The sequence below is a fragment of the Tamandua tetradactyla genome, chromosome 12 (genome assembly GCF_023851605.1).
Source record: "Tamandua tetradactyla isolate mTamTet1 chromosome 12, mTamTet1.pri, whole genome shotgun sequence".
Classification (NCBI taxonomy): domain Eukaryota; kingdom Metazoa; phylum Chordata; class Mammalia; order Pilosa; family Myrmecophagidae; genus Tamandua; species Tamandua tetradactyla.
Window position 1 is genome coordinate 61409075 of NC_135338.1, and position 13063 is coordinate 61422137.

The 13063-nt window shown below is 50.7% G+C and overlaps 1 protein-coding gene across 3 annotated transcripts in view; it reads left to right on the plus strand.

The window, feature by feature from the left end:
- EVL (Enah/Vasp-like) overlaps positions 1-13063 on the plus strand; it is a 181902-nt gene that overhangs the window by 167028 nt on the left and 1811 nt on the right. For all 3 annotated transcript variants that reach the window (XM_077123517.1, XM_077123515.1, XM_077123516.1), the window contains exons 8-13: positions 2407-2467; positions 6586-6649; positions 8182-8248; positions 8346-8408; positions 11565-11631; positions 12004-12061. In XM_077123517.1, coding sequence (XP_076979632.1) covers positions 2407-2467; positions 6586-6649; positions 8182-8248; positions 8346-8408; positions 11565-11631; positions 12004-12061 — 380 coding nt within the window. The remainder of the gene's footprint in view (positions 1-2406; positions 2468-6585; positions 6650-8181; positions 8249-8345; positions 8409-11564; positions 11632-12003; positions 12062-13063) is intronic.

Consider the following 13063-nt stretch of genomic DNA (forward strand, 5'->3'; position numbering starts at 1 on the left):
CTGGAAGGACAAGTAAGATTATCTAGGCTGAGGCAAAAAAAAAAAAGGGCATTCCATGCAGGAAAAACAGCAAAGGTACAGCAGTATGACAGCATCTGGGGATGGTTAGAAATCCATTGTGCCTGGAGCACTGGCCCTGAGGAGATTGGGCATTGATTCCATCTCAAAGCATTACATAAAAGTAGGAAAGAAATTAGGGAAGCTTTCCCTGAGTCCAAAACTGGGTTAATAATAACAGCTTGGCCTAGATGGTTCAGTCTGAGCCTAGAGGAAGTTGCTCTTTCTGAGAACAGGAAAAGATCAGTATTGCCAAGAGCCAGGAAGACGCCAAGACACTGGTGGGCTATTCAAGGCCCTTCCAAGAACAAACATACTTTGTACAACTCAGCCCAAATTAATCAAGTTCTCTGAAATCTACAACTGGACGTGGGTGCTGGGTGAAGCTGACAATGACAATGCCCTTATAAAAATTCCTTTCAATGACGGTTCCTGCAAATTTTCTGTCCCCTCCCTCTGAGGACATGCACTGGAATTCAAGAGGGAAAATTAATATTTCTTGAGAACTGCTAAGTGCCAAGCACATCCACAAATGCTCATCCCATTTAATCTCAGGAGTGGAATGGTTTGGTCTGATTTATTTTGACTTCTTTTTCTAGTTCAATTTTATTTATTTAAAAATTTTTTTTTATTGTGGTAAAATATTTATAACATAAAATTGGCCACTTAACTATTTTAACTATGATTCAGTGGTGTTAATTGCATTTATAATGTTCTGTAGCCATCACCACCATCCATTTCTAAAACCTTTTCATCATTCCAAACAGAAACTCTGTACCTAAGTCCCCATTCTCCCCTCCTCCAACCACTGGTGACCTCTAATTCTACTTTCTCTCTCTGAATCGAAGTAGAATCATGCAATATTTGTCTTTTCTGTCTGGTTTATTTCACTCATCACGGTGTCTTCTAGGTTCCTCCATGTTGCAATATATACCAGCACTTCACTTCTTTTTACACTGAATAATATTTCGTTATATGGATGGACCACATTTTGTTTATTTGTTCATCCACTGCTGTGCACTTGGGTTGCTTCCACCTTTTGGCAATGGTGAATAATGCTGTGTGAACCCTGGAATACAAATGTCTGCTTGAGCCCCTGTTTTCACTTCTCTGGGGTATATACCAGGAAGTGGAATTGCCATGTTGTACAGTAATTCTGTGTTTATATTTTTGAGGACCCTGGTATACATCTTTAAAAGATTAGCTCTAGCTGCAGACAAAGTAGATGGTTGGTGGGCCAGGTCAGCAGCTGCCTGTGGGAGACAATGGCAGCTTGTGCAAAGGGAAATGGATACTGGAAAAAGAGGCAGGTTTGCAGTAGACTTCAGGGACAGAATCGACCTTCATGCTGTGAGGACAACGTTGGCATAGGGGTGATTCCAGGGTTTCTGGGAGGCCACTTTCTCCTCCCTGAGATGAGGAGACTGGAAGAGGAAGACCCCTCACAAGTGTGAGACTTTGGCACCTTCAGAGAGCTGAGGGCTCACGGAGGCATCCCTTTGGGGCCGAAAGGGTCAATTTGTATAGATCTGGGAGTTAACCAGATACAGGTAGCCCGTGAGGCTGGTGAACATGAGTGCATTTTTAGAGATAAAAAGAGAATTTGCACCCGTGAGAAAAATGCTGGAACTGGATTGGACATTGGTTCAATCTATTCAAAGTCTCTCCTGTGTAAATGTTTCCAGGTTCTTGATAGCATTCTAGATTGGGGAAGGGGTGTCCGGGCTAATTGAGTTCCCAGTTGGGGAGTCAGGGGGTCTGTGGGGTAATGGAGGAAGATTTCTTCCCTCCCACATGATGGTGGGTCAGCTTGCCCATACCATGCAGCCTGCAAGAGGGAGCACTCCACCTGCCCTGACCTGTTTTTCCTGAGGAGACCGGGGCCAGACAGAGCAGGGCCCAGAGAAGACCCCTCTTCCTGCCTCCCTGGGCCAGGCCATGAGCATTCTGGGGACACAGTGGTCCCTTAGTCAAGCCCATGGCCCCCAGATACCTGGACAGTAGGCAAACCTGCTTCTTGTACCCCTCAGGTGCTCTGACTGTCCCCAGCCAAGCTAAGCAGATAAGAACGGCCCCCAAACCCTATCATCTCTGCCCAGTCCTAAATTATGTGTACAGGGTCATGGAATAAGCACTAACCATGATTTTGGTAGGCCTGGACACTGACCTCAGCGCTGCAACTCACCAGATGGTATGCCTGGACTATTTGCCCCTCAGAGTCATCCCTTCACATTGTAAAGCAAAAATCACAGTACCCTCCTCCCAGATATATCTGATGGCCTATGTAGGTCTGGTTCTATTGAAAGCCATTAAGAGCTGATTTGTGTCATCTTTCTTCCCTGTGTCTAGGAGAAAAGCAGCCTCACAAACAGACAAGCCAGCTGACAAAAGGGAAGATGAAAGCCAAACAGTAAGCAAACTACCCCCACCCCCCAGTTCCCACTAGTGTAAATATACCCTGGTCCTCAGCCAGGCTCCCAGGGCACTGGTGCGCCTGGTTTGGACATATAATGGGAGACGCTTTGCTGGCTGCTTTATGGGTTCTGGAGCACTCACTCAAGAGGGCATCTGCCTTGCTCCTCCCTGTTCCATGTTCTGAGCAGCCGACTAGCATCTCTGAGCAGGCACTACTCGCGCAGGCGCATATTCTGCCCTCAAGGAGCCTACAGCCTAGGTTCGGGGCACACGTGAATGTAGAGAATCAAGCTCCAGCTCCAGGAGTGCTTGGTGGACTAAGTGTAGAGACCTGGCAGAGCCCACACGCCACCTCCCCGGCCCAGATCCTAAAGGGAGCTTAAGGACGTTTTGTATAGGGTGCACTGGGTTGTGGGGGGTGGGGCGGGGTGTCGGAGAACATCCTGCCAAAAGTAGTGAGTCTGTTGGAAGATCATGGCTGTTTTTATTTTCAAATTATTTCTTTTCCTAAAGATTCCGTTTGAATCCATCTTTCCAGCAGGCACAGCAGGTGAGCGAGGGTGAAAGTGACCATGGAAGGGCTGGCTCTTATCCTCCGAGGCCATCCTGGAGCCTAGTCTGTCCACAGAGAGCTCCAAGCATCTGCTCCCAGTTAGAACAGCTGGGTTATTTCCCCTCTTTGTTAAGCTTTTCCCGTAAGACTTCTAATGAAGCTATGAAGTTTAAACCTTAATGACAAAGGCATAGAGACAAAGGCAATTAGCAGAACAAGACCAAAGAGTTGTAACCACCAGAACACAAATGTGTACTCACTGATTTACAGACCCTCCAGCCAGAGCTGACATGCTGGGCTCTGGCCATACAAGCTGACACTTGGGTACTGACCCCGTGTGTGCCTTGGCCTTGACCTCCCCCAGCTGGCTGCACCTCAGCCTTTGCTTCTCAGCTTAAACCTCAAGCCCAGACCCCCAAGCCAGGTCAGTGTGATCCACAGCACCTTGTGCTTATTCTCCAGGGACCTCCAGGCACACGTTCTTGCTCAGAGTTGCTCTTTCCTGCCAAACCACAGGCCTTACAAGGGCAAAGTGTGCATCCTCGGCTTCCCCCAAGGTCCTCCTTGTCTTGCACAGAGTACAGAATTCCGCCAGATAACTCTCCACGAATTTCTCAAATTGTTGAGGCTGATCTGGTTGGAAGCTGCAGAGTAATCACCAGGTGCCAAAACACTGCAGCCTTGTTTCTGCCAACAGTGTGCAAACTTTTTATTTAGCATTGGCTTTTCTTATTTGGCTGTAGTGTGTCACAACCTCAGTTCCTCCTAATCCTCTAGTTTGACAAAGGAGAGTACATTTCAATTCAAAGGCACTTCCGGGAGAAAAACACATTCTTGAGCCTACAGACTCCAAGGACAGAGCTATGTTCCTCTGACCTCCCATCTTTTCTGCCTTTTTTCAATGAGTCATGGGGTCACTACTGTTTCACCCCCAGGGCAGCCTCTGAAAAGAGAAGGAGTAAAAAGCTCCGCCACCCCACAGGGGCATGGGAGGAGAGATGCTGTGGGCATTTTATAATTTTCTTTATTTATATTTTCCAAACTCTCATCAATGAATACAATTAGGTTCATATAAATCAGTGGAGAAAAAGCAGTAAGCATTATTTAAAAGAAGAACAGGACCATGATGTGGAGTCATGCTTTCAGGAGGGCGTGCCCACACTTCTTGCTGGCTGTGGCTGATTATGTCACCTCTCTGCAGACCTGTCCCCTTACTGAAAATGATGCCCACACTATGGCATGAACACCACTCCGTGCCATGCCATCCTTGACTGCAAGACTACCTGAAGAGGGCTTGTGTTGTGCCTACTCTGGGAACTGCGAGTTACTGGGCAAAAATGCAGCAGTGGGACCCTGGCAAGCTCTCCCTCCTGTCCTGGTATTAGAGCCTAACTTCCCTTTTATGTAGGGAGGAGGTTTGGGGGTTAGATTTTTGTTTTTGCTTTTTGAAATAATGACAAAAGGACAATGAAGAAAAACTTCTAACTTTTTCATTTCTCCTATTTCATCCATAATAGCTGTCCTTCTTACCTATTTCCTTTAGGTCCTGCTCCCCATGCAAATCATTTCCATTCTTCAGCCCTCTCTTTAAAATGAGAAGGGTTATGAGACTTGGCCACAGAATCACTGCCTAGCATGTTCTAAGCCAGAGACTCCCAAATGCCTTCATTCACCGAACAAATATTTGGGGATTCCTGTTAGGTGCTGGGCTTGCTTTCAGTATAGGACAGGTGGTGGTGGCCTGGTCCTGGCTGTCACATGCTCACGATTGGGTGGGGGTGGTGCCAGGGGGGCCTCCTGCTTAGAGCATTCAGCCCAGAGTCCCACGCGCCTAGGGGTGGCAATGGGAGTCTAAGACCCCTCACCTCATAAGCGTCACATGCACTAGATGAGGAAAAACAGACAGTGGACAAAGAATGTGACAAGGCCAGTGATAGAAGGAGAGTCTTGGCTTTTGGTTAGAACTACATTAATCAGTCTTGCTTGGTTCACCCTGCTCAGAAGCTCTGGGTCACAACTGTATGTGTTTTCCTTAACAAGAATGCAAGAATTTTAGTTACTCAATAAATACCAGTTATTTTGGTTAAAATTCTTCATAGTTTAAATTCTTTCCAAAATACATGTCATACTTAATAAATGTTAGCTTTTATGACTATTGGCTTATTCACATCCCTCATTGGATTACCACCCCAGGCTCATCAGATGGACAAGACAGGGGTGTATTCCCTAGGCAGGCATTTCTGGGCCCTGCTACGTGCCAGGCACTGTGCCATCTGCTGGGGATCCAGAGGTGGGGTGGGCCAAAGTCCCTGAGCAGTCAGAGCCCATTGGCAGAGGCAACCAACAGGCAGGCAATTGGCAAAGAATGTGACCAGGGCAGCAATAGAAGGAGCTCCAGGGGCAGTGATGGCCCAGGAGAGCAAGGCCCCAAACCCAGCCTTGAGGCTCCCAGGAGAGCTTGCAGGGTAGAGAGGAGAGCAGAGGAATACATAGCAGAGAGCACAGTGAGACAAAGAAACAGAAAAGAGGTTGTGTGTACAGCGGCAGGTGGGGTGCTGAGGCCCATTGGAGATGTACTCAAGATGCAGCAAGGTTGCTTCAGCGGCTTTTAACAGAGCAGGCATGAAGTTAGGCCTTAGAGCTACCATTCTGGCAACGATACAAGATCCTTACCACAACCTGCTCTCTAGAAAGTCTTGAAGGATTGAGATCTGATGAATCTTCTGTGACCAGAGCTCAGGTCCACCCAAAGCTTCCTGCTTGCTTCAGGCCAAGGCGTCCAGCCACAGGAGGAGTGAGCTGGGGCCTGGAACACAGAGGCAAGACTGCTTAGGGAAGTCCTGTGAACTGTGTGTGTGCTGTCCAGGAGCCCAGGTAGCACTTGTCCAAGGAGTGAGCCACTCAGGTAATAGCAGGGGGGATGAGTGCCAGAAGGAGGCTCTTCCCAGCTGTACACAGAACCTGTATCTCCCTATGGCCATGTCTTCCTTGACTTTGCTGCAGACTAGACGGACTCCCCAGGAAGGTTTTCATTTTTTCAATAATAATAGTAATATTGCAGGGGTAAGGGGGACATTGCCTGTATTTTAGAACTTCATCTACTCTTGAGACCAAAGGAAGATAGTTTTATGTCCAGAACCTAAATTTTCTGTAGCACATAATCTAACACAACCTGTCTGGAGAGATCATTTAAACAATCCAAACACAGGGAGCCCAGAATAAGAATAAGAGCCTTTAATCCTGTATAGTAATTCCTAGATACATCCCAGAGTATATTTAGCAGATAATAAAAAAGTATTGGCAAAGTCCCTTGAGAGATGGGAGAGAAATAAATCATGGAACTGTAACCCATACCAAACCTTAGAATCTGCTCTATAACTACTTGTTAAAATGTACTTGGAAATTTATTGCTTTATACATATATATATTTCACAATTTAAAAAAAAGTAATATATGTTCACTTAGAAAATTGGAAAGCAAGCTTTAGAAATGCCTTTGGTCCAACGTTGTCCTGCCCTGCCCCTGCCAGCCTTCCTGAGCAGATTTCTTTTCCATTGTAGGAAGATCCCAGCACCTCTCCATCTCCGGGGACCCGGGCAGCCAGCCAGCTACCTAACTCCTCAGGTAAGAGGGTGCCATCCCAATTCCACAGGTACAGGGTCTCAGGCAGGAAGCACTCTAGAGGGGATCCCACACAACCAGCTCTCCGTACAGCTGAACAGAGAGGTCCTGATGCCTGCACAGAGGGGTCTTATTGCCCTTCCTGCACAGAGGCTCCCGCTTCTGTGAGTTCCTGAGCCTCCTGGAGGAGCCCCAACCAGGCCTTGCTGGACCCTGGCCTTATCTCAGCAGGCGGCTGAGCATGAGCACCGGGCAGTGCCTGAGTGAGCCGCATGCGAGCTTCCCAATGGGATGCACTACTTGCTCACAGCTCACAGCCTGCCAGACCACGAGGACCACCCAGTTCCAACCCCTGATCACACGGGGGTGCTGACTCCTGCCAAGGGCAAGGGCCTACCTGACATTGTACGTCCAGTGACAGATGATTGCATCCAAGGCCCAGTTCCCTGTCTGGGCCACTACTCTGGAGTGTAAGGATCTGCTGCACACTCTGAAATGTCAAATCTTAGTAATGTTACAAAGGTCAATAAGCTCTCTCCACCAGAGGCCCAGTCCCTGCCCTACTCACATTCTCCAGTCGGCGCAGTATTGAGGGGATGCGACCAGAGACTTTTGTGAGGAAGGAGATGCTATCGTTCAACATACATTTCCTCAGTGTCCACTAGGCCCATGCTCGTGATGAAATAGGGAAGGCACCATGAATTAGGCCGCCCCCAGGGGCATCAGGCTCTTCCCTGCCATTTGCTTTCCCTGGGGTGGGGCTGTGCACACCCCATCCTCCTCCTGGAGCTGTGCCTGGAAATCTGGGATGAATAACCACATGAACAACATCCTGCCCTCATTTGCGCCTCATGACAACATGCGTTGTTTAGGAAGTCAAGGCTTATATGACTGTTTGCTCTAGGTCAAATGCTGGAGCTTGGATGTGGTCCTCAGTCTTGTGCCCACAGGCCCAGCACACATGGTGGGGGCTCAGGGCGGGGTGGGGGTTGACAGGCTTGCCTCACCGCAGCCAGTCTGAGAGGCTCGGGCTCAGGACAGGGAGGTGGGCTTATCCTCTCCACCCAGGAATGGTTTTCTTCTTCTTCTTTGCTTGCCCTGCAGAGTTGGTGGGTTCAATTCAATTCAAATACATCTCTTCAAGTAAAATGAAATATAATTAATGCCATTTAATTTTTAGAAGAAAATGAGTTTTCAAGCCAGGATAGGAAGAGGCAGAATGACAGTACGTGGGGGAGAAGAGCATGGTGAGAGGACTCAACCTGGCCCCAGCAAGGAGAGGCAATGGCCCAGACACCATGTCTTGGCATAGAGAAGACTCAGGGCTATGCCCTGGAAAGGGCTGTCTTGGGCAGAAGCGGTCTGAGAGAAAGGAGCTGGGTTCCCCTCAGCTCAAAGCAGACCATTCTGTCAGGCGAGCATCCTGCCAGGGCCTTCCTGCCCGGGGCTCGCTGTCTGGGCTGCGGAGGGGTTGGGGATTGTGACTGAGAGCCTTCTTGATTCTAAGACTCTCCACCCATCAAATGACTTGGCAGAGGCTGGCCGGAAGCCCTGGGAGCGGAGCAACTCGGTGGAGAAGCCTGTGTCATCGTTGCTGTGCAGGTGAGCTGCCCTGGGAGAACTACAGCAGCGTATCTGGGGGGCCAGGGTGGGGGCAAGGGGCTCCCATTCACATGTCTGTTTCATTCCATTGCCTTAGAACCCCGTCTGTGGCCAAGAGCCCCGAAGCTAAGAGCCCCCTTCAGTCGCAGCCTCACTCTAGGTACCGAACATCCCTCCTGCTTGTGTGTCCCCCAACTTCTGGGGCCTCCTTTGTCCCCTGCCTCACAACTAACATCCCAAACCCTGTCTCATGTCCTGTCATTAACATCTGCTCTGGGAAAGGGTGGTCTCCTCTACTTTTAGATCCAGGAGCATTAGAACTCGAAGGACACTTGGATGGGGAGACTAAGGCCTAGGGAGGGGAACAGTTTGTCCAGAGGGGCGGTAAAGTGGAACCCAAGACTGAGTCCCATCTCTGCACTTGTTAACCAGTGACACTGGGCCATTAGGTAGCCTCCCTCAGCCTCCATCTCCCTGGAAAGGGTGGTTTGTTGGCACTTGGCAACAGGCAACTGTGTGGATGCTAGTGAACAGCACCAGCTCCCAGGAAGTGCTCCCAGATGCAAGCTGCATCCACAGCTCAGCAACTCAGGGTGGCCAGCACCCAGCATCCTCCTCCAGCACCCATCTCTGCCCTGTACTCAGCACACACAGACTGCTTTACCCACAGAGGCAGCGATCATATTCCCCAAACCAAAAATTGGCATGACAATGGGATAGGAATATTTGGAAATGAGGTAACCCAGAAAAGAAATTCAAGGCAAAGAGCCATCTAGTGACCATGGGACAAGTGTGGCCTGAATTTGAAGGCCTGGAGGACCCATACCATGAAACATCTCTGCTGCCCATCAGCCACAGAGCAGATGACATGTGAGCCTGGCCTTGAAGAATGACACAAAGTTCTGAGCAGAGCAGGAGGCCTGACCTGGCTGGGATGGCTTTTCCAGGTGCTGACAAGCTGTGACGTAGAGACCCCAGGAAGGGCCTGTGGTCAGCCCGGTTCCGGGCTGAAACTTCCTCTTGGAAGAGCCTCATGAAACACTATGTAAGGGGCAGTGGAGGCTCTGGATGGGGCTCTGCGGAGGACAGGAGGGTAGCATGGTAGAGAGTGACAAGAACAGAGGGTCTTAGCAGGTAGGGTTGGCACAGGCATCTCTCAGAAGTAGGGGTCCGGATGAGGAGGTGATTGCCGACCAAGGACCTGTAGGGAAGCTTTCAAGGCTAGATAGAGGGAGGGCAAATGCCAAGGCCTAAGTTTGGCACCAACCCACAAGTTCAAAGAACTGAGAGAATGTCTGTGGGGCTGGGAAGTGGGAGGGTAGAGAGAGCTTAGAGGGGCAGGAAGGATCCACTGGCTACAGGTTTGGATTGTGTACTAGTGGCAATGGCCCCAGTCAGAGAGCCAGAAACATGGGGTGCCCAGGTGGATCATCACTTTGGAAAACTTACTCTGGTTGTCCAGAAGGTGGGACCAATGGGGCAGAGCAAAGGGTCAGTGGTCCTACAGGAGGCCTGGCAGCAGCAGCCATGGAGACCCCCAAGCACAGGCAGAACAGCTGCTCCCTACTGATGGACGCACCAAGGCCAGGAGCCATGGCTCCCTGGCACTCCTCGGTCTGAATACCCTCCTTTCCACTCACCCCCACATGGCCCTGCCTCTCCTCTCCCCTTGGTCTTCTCCTCCCAGAGCACATTCTCTCTGCAGAATCTTACCTTTCCTGCAGTTTTAACAGGCAGTGACATAATGGTCACTCTTAGCCCTCCATCCTCAGTCAGGACCTCCCGAGTCCCACAGCTAGCTGTCCATTAGCCTGCCATGTCTAAGGTACCCCAGACTCAACACACCCAATTGAACTGCCCTGGAAGCAGTGAGAAAGGAAGACAGCTGGGCTTAGAGATGGTTTGCCATCTCCCGAGGGGCCGCATGTCCCTCACTGGCTGGAATGTTGTCAAGGAAATTCACACTTGGAACGGGGGTCCTTCCAGCTCTGAGACAAATCCCTTCCCTAGTTTCACAGGTGATTCCAGAGGGGCATGTGGACAAGAATGCCCCTCTCAGGCAGTAGCACTGCAGAGCTCACGAAGCAGGCGCGCATCTGTCATCAGGTACAGTTGTCAGGCGTCTAGAGGGGCGAACTGAGGCCCAGAGAGGTGAAGCAGCTTGCCTAGGTCACCCAGCAAATTGTTGTTGGAACACGGACTGGACCCTGCGGAGAGGCATGAAGGCCCCGGCACCTTGGGCTGGACCTGTAAACATCAAGACCCAGAATTGCCAGCAGATTTGTTCAGGCCACGTTACATCCATGTTCCCCCAGGAGGGGTGCAGGAGCACTTTGCTTTTCATCCTTAACCTCCTTAGATGCCAAGAAGGCCCTGGACACGATCCCTCCCCGACGCCCCGGCCCTGTCAAACAGACTGCAATGTGCGCCGCTGCCTACGCCATGACGTGCATATACCAGACCCGCTCCCTGAGACCCCAGGCCCCCCAGCCGCTCCCTCCACCTATGGAGGGAAATCAGGTCCAGAAAAATGTGCCTTTCAGCGCCATCACGATGCATTAAAAAAACAGGGGGTTAGACAAGTACTTTGCCAAGATTTCCCAGGAAGATGTGTTTGCAAGACATTAAATTTCCAACCAGTTAGGCTTAGTTTAGAAACTTTTTAAAGTGCAGTCCAAGGAACTGAAAACTTGGGTGGAAGAATTTGCCTCAACAGAGCGAAACCACATCCAAGGTTGTTTGCCGAAGAACTGGTTGCCTGCCAGAACTGGTGAAAAACACCAGGGGTGCTGGTATGTTTCATCGAGACTGATGTTTACCATGTGGTTTTACATGTGATTTAATCCCATTATAACTGTTTCACCCGGGCCTCGGTTTGGTTAGGAACACACACTGCCATGCTGGGGAATAGCTTACAGACTTGGTTTTCCTCCCAGGAGAGGCGATGGGGGGCACATGAAGTTGCCTCTTTGGGTTGCTGTGTCTGTGTAAGATACTTCAAATCAGAGACCAGTTTCTTGGCCAGACCCCAGCCCTCATTCTTGAGTTGGCAACTACAGGTGTAGTGTCTGGGCCTGTGGGCACCTCCTGAAGTAGAGCACTAGAACCCTTTTCAAGCTGTTAAAGAGCAGCCAGAGATGAAAAGCAGAAACCATGAGAAAGTCAGATAGTAGGAGGGCGACTGAGGGCTGTGCAGTGCTCGGCTGGGACCTAGGGGGTTTTGGGTGCCCAGGTTTCTTTCCACATACACTTTCCTAACATGTTGGCACCTGCGGACTCCACCCCCCCACTTCACCTCCCCTGCATTCCTTCCCAGGATGAAGCCCGCTGGGAGTGTAAATGATGTGGCCCTGGATGCCTTCGATTTTGACCGGATGAAGCAGGTGAGAAGGCCCTTTCCTGAGGACTAGGGAGGAGCCCATAGCTCAGGGACTTCTCTGGCCAGTGTGGCTGGGCAGGCCAGAAGGGAATTCTACTTGGTAGTCAAAATGTCAGCCCAACAGGGAGAAGAGGGACATCCAAGTGCATCATTTGCCCTGCCCTTCCCCCAGCTGGCTTGGAGGCTCCCCTCTCCAAGGCAGCCCTTGGCTTCAACAGATTACACTTGAGGTGTGGGAAGACAGCAGCATGGGCTGCCATCTCCCCAACCCTATGCCTTCATCCCCGAGCGTGGGGAGGGGTTGGCCACTTGGGCACTGAGGTGAGGGTGCACATGGTGCGTCTGCCCCTTCACACTGAGGCTCTGCTCCCCACAGGAGATCCTAGAGGAGGTGGTCAGAGAACTTCACAAAGTGAAGGAGGAGATCATCGATGGTGAGTGGGGGGCTATCACCCCAGACTGGACACATCAAGCGTCCTCAAGAGCCCAGGGACTTGTTTACCCACAGGCCAGGGCCCTGCAGAGATTTCATCCTCCAACATAACAGCTTCCCATCTCATCCCCATCCCTGCCTGCGAACATGTGCCCAACTAGGGTGTGACATCTGAGTCAGATCTTTCACTTCCTGTGCATCTTCTATAGGCTTAGCCATGGTAAATGTGGGTGGTCCCAGAGGACACCCCAGAGCTGAGGGGAAGCTACCTGCATCACCTGTCCTTTGTCTCATCAGTTGGTTTAAATTATTTTCTGATTCTGCCACTGGTTCTGGGATTATGGGGCAACTGCTGCTTTCCCAGGGGTGCAGGAGTCCACAGTACAGCCTTATCAGTGTGAGCAGATCACAGCCTGCTTGGCCCTGGGCTGGGGGAGCAGGGCCAGCGAGGGGGAGGAGGAATGTAGCCCAGGCAGGAGACCTTGTCACAGGGAGTCACAGCCACCCTTCCGGCTCCTGCAGAGCCTTTGATGAATTGACTCAGATCTAGAGCCATAGGAAAAGGGAAGGTTTGCACAGGGCTGGCTCAGCCCTGAGACAGCAGTAGAGTGCGGCCTCTGCCTGCCCCCATCCCCACCCCCACCAGGACTAGATTCCCCAGAGGCAGGCAAGAAGAAGTCTGCCCTGATGGCCCTTAGGTTTCCATGAACTAAAGGAGACCACCTCCCTGAGGCCACGCAGTGGCCACTATAGCTGTAGGTCCTCAGGGGTGGGGGCCAGGCTCCAGATCCCCTGCCCAGTGCTGGGGGACCAGGCCACACCTCTGGTCAGACATCACTCAATTCCTGTTTCTCCGGTTCTATCTAAACTTGGCTGAGGGAGATAAGGAGTTAATGAATGAAGACAGTAACACAGAACTGGCATCCTGCTTCTGGAGGTAGACAAAAAAGCCAGTTATTGGCTCTGCTTTACTGCTAGGTACCCCCTACCTGGGAATGGCTCC